The sequence below is a fragment of the Bombyx mandarina genome, chromosome 19 (genome assembly GCF_030267445.1).
Source record: "Bombyx mandarina strain Sakado chromosome 19, ASM3026744v2".
NCBI lineage: Eukaryota > Metazoa > Arthropoda > Insecta > Lepidoptera > Bombycidae > Bombyx > Bombyx mandarina.
In genome coordinates, this window is record NC_143225.1 from 51,306 (window position 1) to 73,640 (window position 22,335).

A 22,335-nucleotide genomic window follows, 5' to 3' on the forward strand; every position below is an offset into this window, starting at 1 on the left:
TATTTAAAATTTCAGCCTTTGCCCTGATTGGCCGTGGTGCACGGCGCTAGTTTGTCGATAGTGAGGTGACCATGTGGTGAAATAAAATCATCGACAGAATTCTCGACTATATTTACATTTGACATGGGTAATTTTTGTATTATTTTATATTTAATTAATGATACCTAGTATATTTTTAGTGAGACGTATTTTGAGTAAAATAAATATTTATTATTTTTATTGAATTATTATCATTGAATTAATGTAAAGGTCTAATATAAAGGGACATGTAGACCTCTCATTTACGGGTATTTACTATATTGTTTAAGACGTATTAAAATCTAAGTAAAATGCTATTTGACTTATGCAATAAACTATAAATTTTAGGTTTCCTAAAGAACCTAACGCCAGTGAACAATGGATTGACGTAACAGGTAGAGAAAACTGGAGACAAAGACGAGTACTATTTGCTCTAAACATTTTACTGAAAATGATTTTAACATAAAAAAATCAGGCTACACTTTGTTTTGAAAAATTCATTCGCAATTAATAGCAAGCACCAACTGCTTAACAAATACGTTTTATTCCAAGGACAGTGATTATTTGTAATTAATAAAAGTAAAATAGTTTTTTTTTTCAATATTTATTTCATGTTTCATTTTTCCCCATTCATTCATCAAATAATTTATCGATAAAGAATATCGGTTTTATCAAGCACTAGCGTGTATGAACATTTTTATTGCCTTTTTGCATGTGTGAGTGTGTATGCCTACGGGAGTTCTGTGCTAGTTTGCGAACGAATATCTGCCCTGAGATTTATGTGTGGGTGTTTTTGTTGTGTGCGAAATATTTGTAATCATAGTCTGCGTATGTGTGGAAATTAAAATAGTGGGGATGAAGCGGCGACACTGGTTCTAATACAAAATTAGAGCAAAGGCCTTTCCAACCTTATTTATCTATTCCGTGGTAGAGACCAATGTGTGGCCTTAGCGTTTGAATTCGTCGGCATATTTTGTTTTGCATTTGGGTACCGGGAGCTCTCTTTATGTTGTAATGTTTGTTTGCCAAATGACAGGCAGGATAGAACAGACTCGACATAAAATGAACAAGCTTAGCTTTATCTGGTCAGATTAGTCTGACCTTGGTAACTCGGCAGGTTAGTCGTGTAATATTGCGGTTTTGCCTAAAGATTACACATACGAGTACCGTACAATACTCGCCCCTCCACGATAATCCCCGAGTGCTATGACGTGTCCCTCTACAAACGAGGTGTGGGGCGAGTCCTCAGCAGTAGACAGCGGCCTGACTGCGCGCAAGACATAAGTGATGTGCATTGGCGATGGTGACTACTTAGAATCAGATGAACCGAATGCTCCTCTGATTACAATAGCAATAACAAAATGCTGTCCCGCCCAACCGGGACCCACTACTGCTTCGCTGCAGTGCCGGGCGGGGCGACGGGCCCCACCCCAGCGACGTGAGGAGGGCGCACGGTTGTCGTTAAATTCAAAATAAAATACACATTTTTAACAATCCCTTTTTATTCGAGGATGTTCATAATAATTTAATATCATAGTTATAATTACAGTAGATACAACAGGGGTAATGACGTGTGCTCCAACCCATCGACCTTATCAAAATGAAGTAATTTGGACCGCGCAGTTCGTTGCTGCCCAATCAATCTTCATCGAAAATAACAAATAGTATGACGGAATGCGGTAAGAGCTATCTACTTAATAACGGAATGTGACATCTACTCGGCCGTCGGAGCTCAGCCTATAAAATGCAGATCTCGAGGCATACAATGACTCAATGATTCAAAGAGTCATTATGATTGAACGCAACGTCCATTCCTTCATTGTAATAAAGTCGACCTTCTTTACTCTCGCATTGAACGTTATCATTTTCCAAATGCGTGTTCCGTTGGAGGTCCGGCCGCGACGCGGACCGGACGACACACCGAGTCGTCGCAAACAAAACACAGCCATCAAAAATTAACTTAAACAATCATATTTGCAGATCGCTGCGGGGAACAACAGTGCGCGATCTCAGAGTCCGTGCCGGTTCACAACACAAGCACTCGTGGACAAGGCCAGCAGAGTGCTACGCTACTGTGCGCTCTCCGACTCCGAGCGAGTTATAAAGTCAATATTATCTACTTATACATATAATACACCTCATCTATTTAAATGATCCAGTACAGTAGTTAACTACGTTAAAGCTTACATTTTATTTCGGAACAGAAAGTTACGATTTGGAAACAACAACAGAGTCGGCTCGGGGCGCGCGCGTGACGCTGCGTGGTACATCGCACCACTACCGCCCCGACCCTACACACAACGGCTCCTAAGAAAGAGTTAACAATTTCAATATAATATACCATATGATACAGATTACATGTCGGTTAACCTACGAGCGACTAGCACGGCGGCGGTGCTAGCGCCCCCCCGCGGTGCTAGCGGCGCCCCCCCGCGGTGCTAGCGGTGCTAGCGGTGCCCCCCCGCGGTGCTAGCGGTGCCCCCCCGCAGCCACGGGGCGGTGCGGCCGTGCCCCCGGCCCACATTCGTTGACAAGCGGTCGCGCTGGGCGATGAGCGTCGTTTAGTCGATAACGCCTAAATAATTAAAACCTAAGAAATATGATTCGTGATCGTTTGTTGAATATTCGGTGGTGCTTGATGCTATTTCTTTGGAGTCTTCTACTGGACTGTGACGTCACAATGTACGACGGCTTGAATGCGTATCTCAGAACGGGCGCTCGTTTAGATCAGCTATATACAAATTAATAACAAAGCGAATGCTTATTGTAACGAGTGACGTCACGGACAGTGCGTGACATCATAATCGTTGAAATACATATTGTAGTGTGCAGTTACAAATATAAGGTTAGGCGAGCTGCACACTACACCTCCCCCCTTTTTTATTAGAAGAATTATGTAATAATGTATTAAAAAAAAAAAAAAGGGGGATGTGTAGTGTCCATCTCGCCTAACCTTATATTTGTAACTGCACACACAATATGACAGTATTACACGAATTGTCGACTTGAACAGTTCTTTTATTTCGCCTACATCACTCCAATACAATATCTACAGATCAATATCGCAAAAAAATAACATTTTTTCCGATTCAACCAAATAATGATGAGGTTACGTAATAATTGTAAACTATATGTTAGAAATGTGATGCACTTTGTAAGTTACTTGTATAAAAATCTATTATATTATATAAAACACTAAAATAATAATACAGACAGCGGGCGCCGCTGCAGCCGCGCGACCTCATCATTACCTCGCCGATCTACACAAACAATACTATTTACAAGACGCTCGTTGAGCGTGTGCCCGCGAGCCGGCTGACCGCCAGCCAACCGACCGCGAGCCGACCGACCGCGAGCCGACTGACCGCCAGTCGACCGACCGCGAGCCGACCGACCGCGAGCCGACCGACCGCGAACCGACTGACCGCCAGCCGACCGACCGCGAGCCGACCGACCGCGAGCCGACTGACCGCCAGTCGACCGACCGCGAGCCGACCGACCGCGAACCGACTGACCGCCAGCCGACCGACCGCGAGCCGACCGACCGCGAGCCGACCGACCGCGAGCCGACCGACCGCGAGCCGACCGACCGCGAGCCGACTGACCGCCAGCCGACCGACCGCGAGCCGACTGACCGCCAGTCGACCAACCGCCAGCCGACCGACCGCGAGCCGACTGACCGCCAGTCGACTGACCGCCAGTCGACCAACCGCGAGCCGACCGACCGCGAGCCGACTGACCGCCAGTCGACCAACCGCCAGCCGACCGACCGCGAGCCGACTGACCGCCAGTCGACTGACCGCCAGTCGACCAACCGCGAGCCGACCGACCGCGAGCCGACTGACCGCCAGTCGACCAACCGCCAGCCGACCGACCGCGAGCCGACTGACCGCCAGTCGACTGACCGCCAGTCGACCAACCGCGAGCCGACCGACCGCGAGCCGACTGACCGCCAGTCGACCGACCGCGAGCCGCCCGCCCGCGAGCCGCCGGCCCGGCTGCTGACACTAATGTTATTTACATTTGTAATGTAACTACTGTAGGCCCCAGGTGACCGCACATATTGTCACGAGGAATAAAATAACACAAATAAGTGGTAAACAATATGAATCAATTTTGTTAAGCCCGGGCGTAGGACCGCGACTTCGTGTTCAATATTCGTTGAATGTGTTATGACATTAGTTTGATGGTGTGGCGGTGACGTCAGCGGTGACGTCAGCGGTGGTCGCGCGACAGGCGCAGCGCGAGGCGCAGGTCGTCGTCCTCCCGCTGGCGCTGCTGCTGCGCGGCGGCGTGGAGGCGGCGCGACTCGGCCGCGGCCCAGGCCCACTGCTGCTCCTCGGAGGGCAGCGCGTCGCCGCCCGACGCCTTCTTCTTGTCCTTGTGGCGGCTGCGCCCGATGCCCCCGATGGTGTGCACGAGGGACTTGGCGTACATGACGGGGCGGGGGGGTTTGTCCTTCTTGGCGGGCAGCGTGCCGCCGGGCCACGTCTCGTTGAGGTTGTCGTCCGCGTCCGGCCAGTTCGGCGCCCAGCCGTCGGCCGCCGCCTTGCCGGTCCGGTTGTCGGTCTTGTCCGGCCAGCCGTCGGTTCCGGTCGTCCAGCCGTCGGTCTTGCTGGCCCAGTTGTCCGTCTTCCAGTCTGCGTCGGCGGGCCAGGCGCTGCGCGTGCCGCCCTCGTCGGGCCAGGCTGGCCAGGCGTCGTTGTTGTTGTTGTTGTGGTTGCGGACGACGGGAGGCGCCGACACCCTGCCGGAGGGGAGGCGGGGCGGCGCGGGGGAGGGGCGGGGGGAGGGGACGCGCGCGAAGGGCTCGTCGGTCTCGAAGCCCGCCACGGAGACGGGCCGCTTGGCGTCCGAGAAGGGATCCTCTATATTGAAAGGGTCTTCGTACCTGTAGTCCTTGAAGGGATCGTCGGTGAAGTCCATGGGCGCGCGGTCGTTCTGACGAGGACAAGCGTGCGTGAGTACGAGGGAGATGTCAACGGGGAGGAGGGCAGGGAGGGGCGAGGGGGGCTTGGGGTCTGCACGCCGCCGCTCCGCTTAACGCTGTAATGTGGGGACAAGCACACGAGCCGTGTTAGCATGTTAGTGAACACCAGGTGGACGCGTATACAGGACGCACATTGTCGGCCCGCGGCCGGACGGGCCACTCGGCGCGGCGGTCTCCGTCCGGCCGCACGTCGCCAGTTTAGTAAATGGAACAGAGTTATAAACAGGTAGGTAGAATGTAATGTGGTGAAATAACTGAGCATGCAAGCGGCTACAAGCGCGCGGGGGGCGGGCGACACAGCGCGCCACTGGTGCAATGTGTATCCAGTAGAAACCGAAAATATTAATTATGAAAATAATCTTAGATACATTATTGTCTTGATTTTCAGTGGTATTTATTGCGGCCACAAAAGACCCTTTGTTCCTGACCGGTGTCCCGCTGCCCCCGGCCCCCGCAGGAAGCTCTCGTGGCTACACGCTGTACGGTTTGTAGCTGCTCTGATTGAGACAAGACGTCTCTCTCAGTAGTTTAGTGCGCTTTTGAAGATATCAAACAAGCGTTAGGCTATTTACGGAAAGATGAAAACGGGACATTAAACCCTTCTAAAAGCTTCTCAGATGGCACAACCCATGAAGAGGAATGAAGTTAGTTAGTAGTGGATGAGGATCATGGCGGGAGGAGGGAGGGGGAGGGGCGAGGGTGGGGGGGCACGCTCGTGTGCGCCCCAACACGCGGGTTGCCTATTCTAAAATGTCCAGAAGTCGTCACTGATCATTTCGCTTCCGATACGTTTCTACTTTTATTCAGACTACATTTATTATAGTGTCTACATTTATAATAGGCAAGCAGTAATGCGTCAGCAGGTAATGCAGAGCGGCGAGGGCATGCAACAAACGGCCGCAGAGAAAGTAATCACCGCGCGGCGTGTGGCGCGGCCCCGGGGCCACAGCGACTCGACAAGAGTGGCGACATCGCCGAAGTAGTTGAAATTCCCGCCCAGTGCCCTCACCTGAGGTCGCATGTCGGATTGGGCTCAGTCCCACGGACGCACAACAACGGAGCCTGCTGTGGCCCGTGGTCCGCGTGCGGTCGCGTTGGGACGTGATTCACTGAACTATTCTATTTCTAAATGTTAAAGTTGTGTTTAATAATTTACACTCTCCTATTCGCAGCAAGCTCACAGTGACGAGGGCGACCCCGCACCCGCTCGCACCAGGTCGTGCGGTCGTGCGGGCGTGCGGGCGTGCGGGCGTGCGGGCGCGCACTGTGCTGTGTCGTTACTTCAATATTTTACGTACCGTTACTTTCTCTGCGGCAGCCAACAAAAAAAAATTCAAAATATATTTAGCGCCTCATCCGGGGCAGAACGGCGAACCGCATGCGGCTACTACACAACAGACGGGATCTGACATACTATTTACGCAAATTTACTACGGTACAATATCTGAAAATCAAAACATATATTAAAATAAATTAAACATAAAAAAGTAAATGCCGGGCGTCCCGGGGCCGGGCCGAAAGCGGGTCGCGGCGCGCGGGGGCATTCGCTTCAAGTAGATAGGCTCTCGGGCCGACGAACCCTTCCCGGGACGCACGGACCGACCGCGTGACGCTATCGATTCTTCTTAATAAGGAAACATTGGAAGCGTTGGGCCCTCGCATTTAGAACTGTTTGACTACTGAGGGGGCCGTCGGAGGGCCAGCGGGGGCCAGCGGGGGCCGCGCGCGGTCGGTCCGCCTGAGAGCACGTGGCGTTTCGTCCTTTATAAGCGACAATAAAACGGTTCTACAGAATGTACTACTAGTTGGGAACGTGTGAAATGTTTGTTGTGTCTTGGTATAATCTTTACCTGAATCTTCTAGATCAGGGATTCCCAAAGTGGACCCCGGAAGGCCGATATCAATCTCCCGGAGATCGACATACCAAAACTAAGTTTGAGAGTCGACGAGATCCGAAAGTCGACTCCCGTTCATTAACCACAGGTTCATAATTGAAACTTTCACCACTGTATAATTTACTTATCTTTTAGTTTACGACCTACTTTTTTTCTTCTAAATTATGCATTTTTAGGTATTTTTTATTAACAATTATTAATTACATTTGATAAATACTGAATTTGATGTTTATTTTTTTGTTGAATTTTGATAGCAAAAGGATATCAAGTTAACCAACTGTGGTTTGTTAATTGGTAATTATTATGCATCAATAGAAAAAAAACTACAGATAGGATTTTAAGGTCATATGGAAAACGGGTCTCCTGGCGAAACTAGTTTGGGAATCCCTGGTGTACCGGCGCCACTAGGGGGCGCGCAGGGGGCGTACCTTGGCGGGCGGCGCGGGGCGGGGCGGGGCGGGGCGCGGCGGGGCGGGGCGCGGCGCGGGGGCGTGCTTGGGGGGCAGCGCGGGGGCGTGCAGCACGGCGAAGGGGTCTGCGTCCCACGCGGCGCCGTCGCCACCGTTCTGTGGGGCGCACCACCGACGACGCGTTCTCATTATGTTTGTGAACTGTTCATCAATTTAACCTTTACCAGTTAACAAAGTGGCAGCAGGACAGTGGGTCGTGTCCCCACTGTCCTGCTCACGGCTGCCGAGTCCCGGGCGGGGCAGCAGTCGCACAATACAATTGAGACTCCAATCTCAACAACAAATGAACACCAGGTGAGCTGTAGGCTGAATACGCTTCTGAACAGACTAGCAGCCCCGGCGACAGTAAGCGAGGCCGCAATACTCACGTCGTGCTGCCGGTCGGCGGGCGCGAAGTCGTCGTTCGCGAAGGGGTCGCCGCTCGCCGCGAACGGGTCCGCGCCGAACCCGACCTGTCGCGGGCAAAGCTCATCATCTACCGAGCGCGCTGCTTGACGTGTGTAACATCACGCGATAGAAGCGAACATACATCATTATATAATTATTATTTATCATCAATTCATAAATTCCTACGTAATCATAAAACACGAGGCGCGTAACTAATGTTCACGGCCGGCTCGAGCGTCCGCGAGCAGGCAGCTCCACCGCGCGTGACGTCACGGCTCCCCGCGCCGGCGCCGCCACTATTTCCTTACTGCATGCGTGGATGCTGAACCGACCTCGTGGTCTTGTATCCGTATTCTCAGACTGCGCTCATGACTTAGAGTAATATCGAGGTACCTGGGGCGAGGCGGCGGGCGCGAAGGGGTCGCGGGGGTGCGCGGCGCCGGACGAGTCGCTGAAGGGGTCGGGCTCCGACGCCGGACCGTTCATACTCTCGAAGCCATTACTCGCGCACAATTTATCTTCCTTCTCCTCCTGTGTTTTAATTTAGTAATTAGTACTTTTTAGTTACAAGTCGCGGTTAGACTCTCTTGGTCGAAAGGGCTCACCGTAAGATGTCGGTAGCTTCAGGGAGGATAAGGACGTGAAACTCGCCATCCGGTCGGGTCTTCGTGCACACTTACAAAGCTTAGAGGCGGCTGTACGTACCAGCGCGTGCAGCGGCTGCAGCGCCGAGTGCGCGTGCTGCAGGCTCCGGGCGGCGGCTGTACGTACCAGCGCGTGCAGCGGCTGCAGCGCCGAGTGCGCGTGCTGCAGGCTCCGGGCGGCGGCTGTACGTACCAGCGCGTGCAGCGGCTGCAGCGCCGAGTGCGCGTGCTGCAGGCTCCGGGCGGCGGCTGTACGTACCAGCGCGTGCAGCGGCTGCAGCGCCGAGTGCGCGTGCTGCAGGCTCCGGGCGGCGGCTGTACGTACCAGCGCGTGCAGCGGCTGCAGCGCCGAGTGCGCGTGCTGCAGGCTCCGGGCGGCGGCTGTACGTACCAGCGCGTGCAGCGGCTGCAGCGCCGAGTGCGCGTGCTGCAGGCTCCGGGCGGCGGCTGTACGTACCAGCGCGTGCAGCGGCTGCAGCGCTGAGTGCGCGTGCTGCAGGCTCCGGGCGGCGGCTGTACGTACCAGCGCGTGCAGCGGCTGCAGCGCCGAGTGCGCGTGCTGCAGGCTCCGGGCGGCGGCTGTACGTACCAGCGCGTGCAGCGGCTGCAGCGCCGAGTGCGCGTGCTGCAGGCTCCGGGCGGCGGCTGTACGTACCAGCGCGTGCAGCGGCTGCAGCGCCGAGTGCGCGTGCTGCAGGCTCCGGGCGGCGGCTGTACGTACCAGCGCGTGCAGCGGCTGCAGCGCTGAGTGCGCGTGCTGCAGGCTCCGGGCGGCGGCTGTACGTACCAGCGCGTGCAGCGGCTGCAGCGCCGAGTGCGCGTGCTGCAGGCTCCGGGCGGCGGCTGTACGTACCAGCGCGTGCAGCGGCTGCAGCGCCGAGTGCGCGTGCTGCAGGCTCCGGGCGGCGGCTGTACGTACCAGCGCGTGCAGCGGCTGCAGCGCTGAGTGCGCGTGCTGCAGGCTCCGGGCGGCGGCTGTACGTACCAGCGCGTCGTTGGGCGTGGCTCCGCGCACGAGGCGCTCCAGGTGCGCGGGCGCGTGCAGCGGCTGCAGCGCTAACTGCACGTGCGACGCCGCGCCCCGCTCCAGCGCGTCGCAGGCTTCCTCCAGCGCGCGGTAGTGTTCCTCCAGGTGAGAGATCTTGATCTTGGCCTGCACAGGGGAGAGCGGGTCACTCGGCCGCTATTGACAATTTGTTTACTTGTAGGCGAGCGCTGTGGGTGTGCGTTCACACTTTGTATTCGCAGAAATACATGCTTCCATTATTATCAATTAATACGAAAATATCTTTAAATAAAGTTCTCATTCACGGGCGCGTCTAATGCGTCATGACTTTACCACTGATTCGTGCTGCGGCAAGGGCATTGGGAGGAATCTGCGCGACTTTCTCCGAAAGGACTAACTAATAACAAAGGTGTCTCGTGCCAGAAGAATCCGTATTTGTTAGTGGCGTGAAGGGGCCGCACCTGGCTGAGCGCCAGCACGGCTTGCGGCAGCGCGGCCAGCGCGAGGGTGGCGCGCTCCTGCATGAGGGCGAGGTCATCGGTGAGGGCGCGGTGGCGCGCGGCCAGCGAGAGCGCGGCGGCCCTACGCGCGCCCACCTCCGCCTCCGTCTCGGCGGCCGCGGCCTCCTGCGCGGCGGCCTGCCCGCGGAGCCGCTCCACCTGCGCCTTCAGGTCCTGCAGCCGCTTCTGCGCCTCGCCCTTCTGGTTCTCTAGTTGCTTTAGCGTCGCCGTCAGCGTCTCCAGCTCGCTCTGCAACAGAAGCGCGGGCTACAGCGCGGCGCGGCGCGGCGGGGCGGGGCGGGGCGGGGCGGGGCGGGGCGGCGCGGCGAGCGCGTGGCTGACCTGCAGCGCCTGCGTCTCGGCGTGCGCGGCGGACAGCGCGCGCTGCTTGTCGCCCAGCTCCTGCTCCAGCGCGCGCCGCTCGCGTCCCAGCGCCTCCACCTCGCGCGCCAGTGCCTCGAGCTCGGGCGTGGGCTGCGCGGCGGGGGCGGGCGCGGGGGGCTGCAGGGCGCGCGGCGGGAGGGCGCGGGGCGGGGAGAGGCCGCGCTGGGCGCGCTGCAGGAGGCGCACGCTGGCGGCGAACTGCACGCGGGACAGCTTGCCGGCGCCGTCCGCGTCGCACAGCGCCCTGCAGGCGACGCTCGCACTTACATTTATACGAACAAACGGATGCGTTCACTCAGTTTGTAAATATTACTTGCTTCACAGCATTACTCAGCATATAGCTTTGCTATTATTTTAGTTTGTCTAAAGGTTTCACTTGTTTTTGTTTTAATTGGCTATCTGTTTCCTGTCTGATATTATATTAAGATAATCTAAATTGTTGGTTTCTTTGAAATAAAAAAATTAAAAATTAAGTAATTAGTCGAGGCGGCGGTGCGCATGTAGGGACAGTACAATACAGTTTGCTGACCATATGCGCGCGAGAGTGTGCTGCGGCAGGCCCGAAGTGAGGAACACGTGCTTGATCTCGTCCCCGGACACGAACCCGTCCCGGTCGCGGTCGGCGGCGGCGAACTGCGGCTCCAGCGCCGCCAGCTCCGCCTCGCTCACGGGCTCCCAGCCCTCGTCCGCCGCGCCGCCTCCCGCGCCGCCACCTTGTGCGGGATCCTGGACACGAGGATTATGCCAAATTAAATTAATTAACAAATTTTGTGTATTTATTTCTGGATTAGCTATTACCCGCAGCTTCACCCGCGGTGAAGGAAAAGTCTCAGTGTAGTTTTCCGTGGGATTGAGAAGTTTTCTCGGGATAAGGGTAGCCCTAACATAATACTGTCACTTCAAAAAATCATGTCAATCCGCTGTTCGTTTGGACGCAAGAAAAGGAGAAACAAACACACTTTCACATTTAAAAAAATTAGTATGGATATTAGTGTTGTACGCGTTTCATTATGTTTTTCATGAAAGTGTTGTCAAATAAACGATGATTTTTCATATTTAAGTTTCTTTTAAGTTTAAAAAAATGAGTTGACATACCTCTGATAAGTCGAGTAGGCCCTCGAGTAGATCAGCATTAGAGGGGGCGGAGTGCGCCGGCGGGGGTCGGGGCGGCGCGGCCGTCTGCACGGGGGAGGGGGCCCGCGAGGGGGGGCGCGACGGGGGCCGCGAGGGAGGGCGAGGGGGGGGCCGAGTCCGCAGCTCGGGGGGCAGGCTCGTGGGCACCGCGTGTTTCTCCAGCGCCTTGTATACCAAATGCATCGCCTACAAAATGAAAACACAACTTATTTAAATCGCAATGTTTGTCGATAAATAATGAATGCTTGTGCGGTCAGGGACGACACTGGCGCACTGACCACCATGAACTCGTGCCTGTCGAGCATGCCGTCCCGGTCCTGGTCGGCGAGGTCCCAGATCTTGCCGAGCGTCTCGAGAGGGAGCTTGGACTCCATCAATACACCTTTCACCTGTAACACGCCAACACACAGCTCTTAGATGCTTAGCGTTAGATGAGCTCATGAACCGACCAAAAACCCACCAGCACAAATTGTTCCGCGCCCGAGCTGGCGGGAGAGCGACATCGACCAATCCACTGCGATCCAGATATTTGGTTAAGAACTCACTTGAATGTTTTGTATTACCTAAATGTACGTTGCGATGTCTAGGGGCTCCGGTAAGTACTAGCTTCAGATGAGACGTGAACTCATGCACCCAGCTCGTAAGTCCTACGTGAGTATAGACAGCACCGACCAGTGCATTAGTTATAACTACCTTAGCGCCAGGAATGAGTCCGTTGGTGGGTTGCAGAGAATCGAAGAGCTGGCTGTACTTGTCCCGCTCGTGTGGCTTCATGCTCCAGTCGCCGAGTGCGGGAGACGCGGCGGGGGCGGGGGCGGGGGCGGGCGAGGCGGGCGCCGGGGGACGCGCGGGGGGCACAGATCCTGACGCCGATATTTTGGGCAGCTCGCCCTGGACAACAAAAATACAAGGTTGAACAGCGAAGCCTTTAGGGCCACATGTTGCTTCCGCTCGCATTAGTCAGTCGACTATTGACTTTCAAGGTTTCATTCCAACATTCAATAAAATTTGTTAGAATTAGAGAACTGGCTTTCGAGTTACAAAATGCACTAGGAAAAGATCGCGTTGCATGCAAAACACTCACGAGCTTCGGAGGAGGCGCCTCTGCGTGTATATTGCTCATGGTGATGTCCTTGCCGACCTGCGCCAGAGCCACCAGCTTCAGCGCCACGAAGAACCCCGCCTGTATCACAATTAAGTCAAAGAATGTTAACTACCGGTCCGGCTGTCAACTACAAGTTTTGGATAGACCTCCGGTCTCTTTCCGGCCCCCATCCGTAACAGCACTGGTCGCACTTAGTTGCAAGCCCACGGATCGCCCCACCCTGCATACATCTGGCACCAGCCCGGTCGACCTGCACACACAACATGTCCGCCGCAGACGAACACATGCTAGAGACAATTGTAATTACTAAGTTGAGTACCTGTCCCGGGACCACACCACGGAGCTCACTACAGTACAGCGGGCGTCGGCGTCGTTACTAAGTCACGGCCGCTCCTTTTACAATCGACACACAGCAAGTAAGTGCCACAAGGCGACCACTAAATTAAAATACTCTTCTCCCGGAAGACACTGCCAAATCTCTTTCACCTCAACACACGAAGGAAGCGTTCAGTACCGGGACGCGGTGCGTGTGTATACATCGCACACGCCAACGTGAAGTTTAGTCAACTTATTTGAGCACATCGATCGGTACGTGGACGACACGTTCCAGAGCTCCCCCGCTACACGAGCGGCGGCGGCGGCGGCGGCGTGTGCGGCGATCAAACGTCAGGCAGATAAGGCACTATCTGTTGCCTCGTAATTAAATACATCCTCTGCAATGTCGCGACTGTTGCGAGCAAACAACGCGCCGCTCACAACTCTCATGTTTTATTACAGGGAGGACTAACAGCTTCAATTAACATAAGAGAATAGAATAACAACAAATAGAAAGAAATAAAAAGCCAATTAAAGGTGATAACCAATACATAAAAGTGAAATCACTAGGAAAATAAATAAAAATTGTACAGCACGAATTAATAAAAGTATTATAAAAAAAGATCTAAACTAAATGTGTACTTATATATATATATATATATATAAATGTTGCACATGAATAGAATCTCTATCGTGTTGCATATCACTGCCACGTGGCCTCACACCCTTCCTCTCGAAACAACCTAGAAACAATCTGGCGCTAAGCTGACGTCTCGCCCTTGTGCGATAAAAAAATGAGTCACTATCTAATAACCTTTGAGAGATTTAGAGGTCATAATATATTGTTATGCCGGTGTGTATAACGGCATCCGCCATAAAGTAGAAACAAATATCAAACGAATTAATACTATATTACTTATCCAGAACTCTAATGCGTAACATTAGAATGACTCATTTGTAACGATTTAAAATATCACATTTTATGTTCTTAAACCAAAACAATTAAGTGTTGAGGACCGTTAACATCATTAGAATTAGTATCGTGTCGAGAGCGAGTTGAGAAACTGCACAGTTGTGAATCCGGTCCAACCAATGTCTTTGAGTTAGTCCTGTGCACGTATGCTCCTTAGACGGGCCGTGTAGCTCGCGGTGCAGTCAGCGCCCACCCGTTTCCTGTTAGCTAGTCTGAACCCCAGACACGTCACACCAACAATACGAGCGATAGTAACTGAAGCACTGCAGCAGCACAATTAGACAGACTAACGGAGCTTATAATGCGAACTCTGTTTGGACGCTCGGTCTGTGTATTTGTCTATGTTCCACTTCACATGCGGACATGACGCATTTATAATAGGGTTTCCGTTTTTTTTTATCATTTGGCTACGAATCACAGCAACAAACACACAATTTGAAGCTCTCGTTTCAATATTTATGATGGCGCCGACCTATTAAGTTTGTGAATTGTGCGCTGAACGTCCAAGACCGCCTAATGTCGGCGACAGTTACGCAACGAAAGGCTCCAGTGCCAATTTATACCGACGCGTCGCCTGTATTATTATTATGTGTCTATCGAACTTGGTGACTGGCGATACTTGGCGGGAACTGGTTTAAGCCTACTGTAGCAATAATTACTTCAACTCATTTTATTCGCTCCCGCCACAGGAACTCATGTAATCCAGGTTTTACAGATGAGACCCTGAGTCTGAACGACGGGGTTCAGCAATCCGCTCTACAATTAAATTTTCTTGGATCCCGCAACGTAAAAGATTATAACAGTCTTGCATGCACAATCCACCACAATTAAGAATCTTCTGACTCGTCGCATAGGGTACCATTGCTCAATCCTTCATCGCGATAGACTTAATGCGCACATTGTCCATAGAATAATTGGTCTCCCTAATTTTATACAGAATATTTTTGAGAGAGCATAAAATTAATGAAGCGGATTGAAGACGTCAGAAGAGCTTTACACTCACTGTTGTGCTAGCTCTTGCTAAAAGGACCACTCTCGGTTAGAGACGATGGGTGTGTCAAGAGGCTTAACAGCCTTCTCAAGTTTGTTCCATGTTTTGATACCTTTTCTATAAAAAGCTGTGCCTAATGCTTCAATAACGCTTTAATCATAAACTCTGTGACACTGCTTATTGATGTCCGAAGACGATCTCCATCCACCTTTAGACATAAGAGTTTCCTGAGTTTGGTATGAGATCTAGCCGTGCTACAGAGCAATCTATGTGGTTCTTAAATAAAATTGATTATTCTATTATTGACATTATTGGCACTTTCAAAAATTTATTGGATACAATCAGTATTGGCTGTGAACAGCTTTCATAATTTCTTAAACAAAAGTATTTTTGAAAATGTTCCTCTAACCGTTACACGCGGCAATTAAAAGAAAATTCCATAAAAAGATGGAAATGTTATTGTCGATTTGGTGATTACTCCAGTTTCAATTTCTCTTCGAGAAAGACAAGGGGATTTATATGATAGATTTCCTATTATAATGCTTTACGTACCCAAATGTAAGCATAATAATTTTAAATTATAGTATTTTGTATTGTTTTAGTTGATTACCTTTTTGTAAATTTTGAGTGAGTAAAAAAACCTGATGTTAAATTATTAATTTCAGTTATTTTTACTCACTCTCTACTCGTGTGTTGTGCTAATGGTGGGAATTTGTTTGGTTTTTGTTTATATATCATTAATATAATGTATAATGTACTGTTAGTTAAAGGCAAAAGATGACAATAAACACATTATCTATATTATTATACTAATACGTGAAGCAAAAACTTTGTACCCTATTTGCGACAATTGCGCGGACGGACGAGTATGAAATTACCCACGCTTATAGAGAATATAGAGAAGGAGTGCAGAATGCCAATATTTTTTATATTTATGTATAAATATACACTAAATCAATAAAAAAACACATTACACACACTACCATGTATTTGACATACACACGCATTTATACTCTTTTGTTTATTGTTGTTCAATTAATTATGGTCCAATTTCGACCACTAGTATAAATTTATTAAGTCAGATATGTTTTGGTAATCCGTAATGAAAGGCGATTGCATGCAGCAGAGATGCGAATGTTGCGATGGATGTGTGGAGTAACGAGAATGGATAGAATACGGAATGAATATGTTAGAGGAAGTCTGAAAGTGGCACCTGTGACAGAGAAGCTGAGGAGTGCGCGTTTGGGATGATATGGACATGTGATGAGACGAAATTAAAATGAGGTTGGTAAGAGAGTGTTAACTATGAATGTGGAAGGATATAGAGGAAGAGGTAGACCTAAGAAGAAATGGATAGATTGTGTGAAAGACGATATGGGTAAGAGGGGAGTGAGCGAAGAAATGGTATATGATAGAAGAGTATGGAAGGAGAAAACATGTTGCGCCGACCCCAGGTGACTGACTGGGAGAAGGGCAGGATAATGATGATGATGTTTTGGTAATCCGTTATTCGTTATTTTCTCTAATTACACTGGAGAAGAAGCATACCTAACGTATCAAAGACAGCAAGGTCGAGCCCAGACACAAAGCACATCTGTGTCTGATTGGGTCGTCGTCGTCTGCAATGCCTCTACTAACATTCAACTTATATTTATATCAAGTCCGGTAGCTTGCACTGTGTAAATAATCAAGCACCTACAAATAACAAGAAATATGTATTACCTTATCAAGACAACCCTTGCCGGCTGGATCTGATAGGTCCCATATCTTGCTGAGGACAACGTCGCTAAGCCGAGACTTCTTGAGGAACCGAGCAGCGTCTAGCGCTTGAATGACCCCAGTGCCGTTTGGGTCCACCTGTAATCGTAATAAGGTCCGTCAGACTGCTCCGCTGTATGTATGTAGCGCTTCATCACGAGATCTCTGAATACATCCATTACCATGAACTTTGAATTTGGCATTTAAGAAAGAATTTTACCCAAATCCTATCCAGAATGAATTTTTCGCCTACCCACCTTCATATTCATATGCCAAATGCCTCTTGATTTAACCATAAAACAATGTGACCTTTAAATAAGTGTAAAACAAAACTCCAAAGGAAAAATACTTAAAATTGAGTGTGCCAGAGGACCATAAAATATTAGTTAGAGGGTTAGAGGGTTAGTCTCTCCGTGCTTTATTAGTGTTAACTAAAGTCTATTTTACTATAAAAAAACTCGAGATCTGGCAAATTGTTTGATTTAGGTTTTCATTCTAACGATAAGAGGATCACAGGTGTTAGATAGGGGCATCATTTTTTCAATTAAAATCGTATTGTAAAGTTTAGCTTTAAAATGTGAAACAGACAAACATACGAGGGCTGCACTAAAAGTATCGGGAATGGAATATTTCCACTGTTCCTGTCATATTAAAATATTTTTAATTAAAAACTCCTTGGTTTTAAAAATCGAATACCATTTATTTATTTAAAAAAAGATTCTCGGTCTTGTCAGGAGGTTTTGTCAAACTTGTTTAGTCGTTGAGAAAATGGAATTGACTCGAGAAAATTCAAGAGCGATGATTTATTATGACTTTCGAAGTGGTTTAACACAAAAACAGTGTGTTGACCGGATGATTTCTGCATTTGGTAATGAAGCCCCATCCAAAACCACAATTTATCGCAGGTTTGCTGAGTTTCAACGTGGACGTGTCAAGCTCAGTGATGATCCCCGTCAAGGTCGTCCAAAACCTGCAGTCACCCAAGAAAACGTTGATGCTGTGCGTAAGCTGATTGAGGAAGATCGACATGTGACATACCGCGAAATTCAGGCAACTTTAGACATTGGCATGAGTCAAATACAAATAATCTTGCATGAACAATTAGGTGTAAAAAAGTTGTTTTCCCGATGGATACCGCATTCGCTCTGTGAAGAGCAAAAAGCGGCTCGCGTTACTTGGTGCGTCAGAACTCTCGAAAGATTCCACGCAGGATCCTGAAATGCTGTATACAACATTGTATCAGGTGACGAATCCTGGATATACGCGTACGAACCCGAAACAAAAAACCAGTCACGAGTTTGAGTGTTCGAAAATGAGTTAAAACCAACAAAAATTGTTCGTTCACGGAGTGTTGCAAAAAAAATGGTGGCCACGTTTGTCTTCAAAACCGACCATGTTACGACTATTCCTCTTGAGGGACAAAGAACGGTTAATGCAGAATGGTATGCTAGCATTTGTTTGCCACAGGTCGTTTCTGAACTCCGTAAAGAGAACTGCAACCGCCGCATCATCCTCCATCACGAGAATGCGAGTTCTCACACCGCGCACAGAACAAAAGAGTTTTTAGAGCAAGAAAACATAGAATTATTAGACCATCCGCCGTACAGCCCCGACCTAATGATTTCTATACTTTCCCTAAAATAAAGAATAAATTGCGTGGACAGAGATTTTCATCACCTGAAGAAGCTGTGGACGCCTACAAAACGGCCATTTTGGAGACCCCAACTTCCGAATGGAATGGTTGCTTCAATGATTGGTTCCATCGTATGAAAAAATGTGTCAAATTTCGCGGAGAATACTTCGAAAAGCAATAAATACATTTTTAAATAGTAATGTTGTGTCACTTCGTTAATTCCCGAAATTTTCAGTGCCGGCTATGTATTCATGTTTGCATTTCCAATATTAGTAAGTACTGATTTAAAAAGCAAGAAAATACACTGAATAGAGCACATAAGAAACAATAAGGAAGTATTGCATCTGTAATTGAAGAAACCAACATGTTAGATCAGAGCCAGTTTAGAGCAACACATTTCCTGATCTGTTCTTGTTGTAATGTGCACACAGCCTCTAAGTTATTTAACTTACAATCAAGAATCCAACAGTACTAGCCTATGCTTATCTCTAGCACTAGTATAAAAATTTTGTAAATCATAACTTTTTTTTATTACTTATGTAGGATACGGCCCATCTGATGATGAGTGGTTACTGTCGTTCCTAGACGTCAGCAATCCAGGGGCAGAGCCAAGCCGCTGCCTACGTTTTAATACTATCCACAAGCCTCATTTGAAGAAGGGCATATAGTGCTTGGGAAACACCATGGAAGGAAGCTCATTCCAAAACCTAGTGGTACATGGCAAAAAATTGTGTGGATGAACACATTGGCTCTAGTATGGATGAACTCTATACCGGTGGCGGGCGATGCGATGGTAAAAATGAAATTATGGGATCATCTCAAACAATTCCTCAGAGCACTCTGTGGAACATACGGTACAAAATCCGAACGGCTATATTATGTATGGAGTCAACTGGAAGTAGCTGGTTAGGGCTACAGGAATATATTTATCATAATTCTTAGTTACAAATTTTGACTTAAAGTTTGCTCAAAATTGCTCTAATGCAAACCAACAAACGGCCAATGATTAAACAATTTGGAGAGAATTATTACCATATTTCATTCATTAAAGTTAAGAAGGGTTGAGATATAACTTATTTCACATTTGGGTACAAAATATTTGTTGCTCCAATGACCAAAAACACAACACTTAAATTTATCTGATTTCACGTTTTTTATCACCTCTTGGCAATCACAACTAATCTTAAAATATACCATATATATCAAAGATACAAATTTCATTATCATATTTGATCTTACATCTGAGATGGTATTTACTTTGTGCATTTTTATTGAATTGGTAGAGTAAGTAATCTATTCATTAATTTAAACAGAACTGATCTATCTTACAACGTTTACCACCAGTAATTCTGCAAGTTTGATTTCTAAGACAATGTTATTCTTTTACCACAAAAGTCATTTGTAAAGTGAAGTCATTTTTAAGTACTTGTTTCCTCACAAAAATTGGTGCCTGCCTGCAGGACTTCAATACTGGGTCAGTCACATGACTCAATATGAATTCACTGGGTGTCTTATACTTTAGGCCACAACAGCTTCATGTAGGTAAAGCTCAGCAAGATTTGAAGGAGGACAAAAGTGTCCAACGGCATAATTATAATTTAGTGAGATATAGCCTATTCAAATTACATACACACACTGTGACATAAAATGAGCCTACATAAATACACACATATGCCTATATTTTACACAATATGACATTTATCTCAGTGATCATAAGCTTGGAATAGCCACTCATGTGTTATTTCAGTGTACTGAAGGGTTCTTTGAGGAAGATTTAAATTTCAAAATAAACTCTACCAACAGTTATAAAAAGAGCAAAACCAACTCAGCAAACATTTAATCTATTTATATTTTAATTAATTTGTTTGCAATATCACTGTTCTAGTCATTGACATCTCTTTGAAAAATGATTTAACAACCAGAGGCAACTGAGTACCTGGAGGAAGTTAGTTGACGACCAGCTTTAAATTTATGGTTAAAATATTTATTCAGAACTGTTTATGAAAATAAAATACTTAAAGTTTCCTAATATCTCATCAGTGATTAGAGAATACAATATGTAATCTGATGGGTTTTTTAGATTGGTTAATAAATACAAAATTCCGTCTTTACAATTTATCAGCTATAGTCGAATTATCTATGAGTTAAACTATGCATTTGTACATACAAATGTACTCGTAGATCACTTAGGCAAGAGCAGGGTTGATGACAAATTTATTTAATATACCAAAATGACCAACAAGACATGTAAGTATGTATGAACTCTCCACTTACCTGATGATAGTAGGCTTCATATATCGTGCTGTGGGTCCCTGCCACCTGTAACGATTGAGTCCACATATTGACACCGTTTAGATCACCATAATATTTGTTTTCGACTTGTTTATATCACTTTTGAGGTGGCGTTACTTTTAATCGAGATATGTTTTTGTTAACATTTACTATTCAACCAACTAATTAAGAGGTTAATAAATTATTAAAGAGATTATTCACCATAACTGAGGTACAGTCTTTGACTACGAAATGGGCATTAAATGAACACTGTTGGGATAAATACGTCAATACATTAAATTCAAGCAAATAAATTTGTTTCTAACACGATCTTCACACTAAATTACTAAAACCGGTTATTTTTGGTAACCACACACTAAACTTTAGTAAACCTGGACTCTTTAAATTGATTAATTAACTTCCTTTAAGCAATTTAATCAAAAACAACTCAGTAAATCTTATTAATTTCTACCTGGGTAGGAGACGGCAAGGCAGCCATTTTTTACATCTCCTCGTCGACCAATCAATATGCAGCCAGTCATAGACTAAGCTAAGTGAAGGAGTAAAGATTAAAGAAAGGAAATTGTACTTGGCACTGTCATGGAAGGTACTGACCTATTCTGACCTCTCTAATATATTAAGTGTATAATCTATGGTACTGACATAGGTCTATGCCTGATAAATATTATTTACTTTCTGGCAGGAATATGAAATGTCAAGTTGCGTGAAATGATTTATTTTTCTGTTTTTCTTCAGGCATTATCGTCTAATTTTAACTATTAATTGCATTCTATATGTTGTTTAAAATGAAACATGTCGGAAAATTGAAACAAAATCTTCATCCAGCTTTTCGGATTCTTCCAAAATGCTTAACGAATCTCCCATTACTTCACTGAGATATTATTTAATTTATTTTCATCTCGTTTCATTGATTACAATTTTAGATCATAGAAGAAAACGTTAAAACTTTAAACAAATTTCAGTGTTGACAACCAAAGAAAATCTATAAAAATTTAATCATTTCAACGTTGTGTTTTTTTAAATTCCAAATACTCGCATTTCTACCAACACGAATTTATTTTATTAAGTCCAAACACAACCCTGTCAACCAGTGAGCACACTAGATCATCCATGCCAAAAAGTTTGAGCATTTGCAAGAGAGGACTGACCACTTGCTTGAGCAAAGTAACCATTTGTGGAGGTAATGGTCCAAGACTTCAACGCTCGTCATCAATAGTGGTTGGAGTACCAATAAAACCATTGACCTCCCGAACCAGGCTACCTACGATTACGCCTTAGCCTACGGCCTCACCTAGCTGGGGCCAGCGCCATGACCACATCCCATTTACCGCACGGCGTACCTGCGCTCTAGCGCGCTGCATGGCAGCAGTTCCACGAAACTGTTGTGTGAGAGCAACCGGTTGGTGGTATGTTGCGTTCCTACCTGGCAGGCTGGTTCTAGTCCAGTGGGATATTCCGGAACACCAGCACCACTGCCTGGGGTGGCCCGTCGGGCTACCGCACCGAGACGGCCGACGTAGAGTCGTCAACGATGCCCCATTCCCGATCCTGCGGACAGAATGGAAAGCAGTCGACGTCGCCCAAAACACGTCATCTCGGATCCGCCCGATCCACTAACGGTGCTTTTAGGTAATTCAAGCACTGGTCACCGTTCTCGTCGAACCCGTCCCTTGCGACGAAGGGCTCGACGAGTAAACTAACTCTCAGACACAGCCCACTGAGTTTTTCGCCGGATCTTCTCAGTGGGTCGCGTTTCCGATCCGGTGGTAGATTCTGCGAAGCACGGCTCTTGCTAGGGTTCGTGTTAGCAACATCGTCAGGTTGAGCCCCGTGAGCTCAC

General features: G+C 48.0%; 1 protein-coding gene across 2 annotated transcripts; it reads right to left on the reverse strand.

Moving 5' to 3' along the window:
• Positions 1–1,502: 1,502 nt before the first annotated feature.
• Positions 1,503–21,054, reverse strand: Eps-15 (Epidermal growth factor receptor pathway substrate 15). Of its 2 annotated transcripts, none has more exons than XM_089735141.1 (15): positions 20,947–21,054; positions 20,478–20,522; positions 16,535–16,669; positions 12,513–12,611; positions 12,122–12,319; positions 11,707–11,817; positions 11,390–11,614; positions 10,824–11,020; positions 10,253–10,538; positions 9,872–10,159; positions 9,390–9,557; positions 8,154–8,291; positions 7,742–7,825; positions 7,332–7,469; positions 1,503–4,959 (listed from the first exon to the last, which is right to left on the reverse strand). In XM_089735141.1, exons 1-15 carry the CDS (start codon positions 20,971–20,973, stop codon positions 4,234–4,236), a joined length of 2,865 nt encoding a protein of 954 aa, XP_089591267.1. In that variant the 5' UTR covers positions 20,974–21,054; the 3' UTR covers positions 1,503–4,233. The 2 variants fall into 2 exon arrangements, with proteins under 2 accessions (XP_089591267.1, XP_089591268.1); XM_089735142.1 differs by lacking the exon at positions 20,947–21,054 and adding an exon at positions 20,697–20,921.
• Between the last annotated feature and the right edge of the window lie 1,281 nt (positions 21,055–22,335).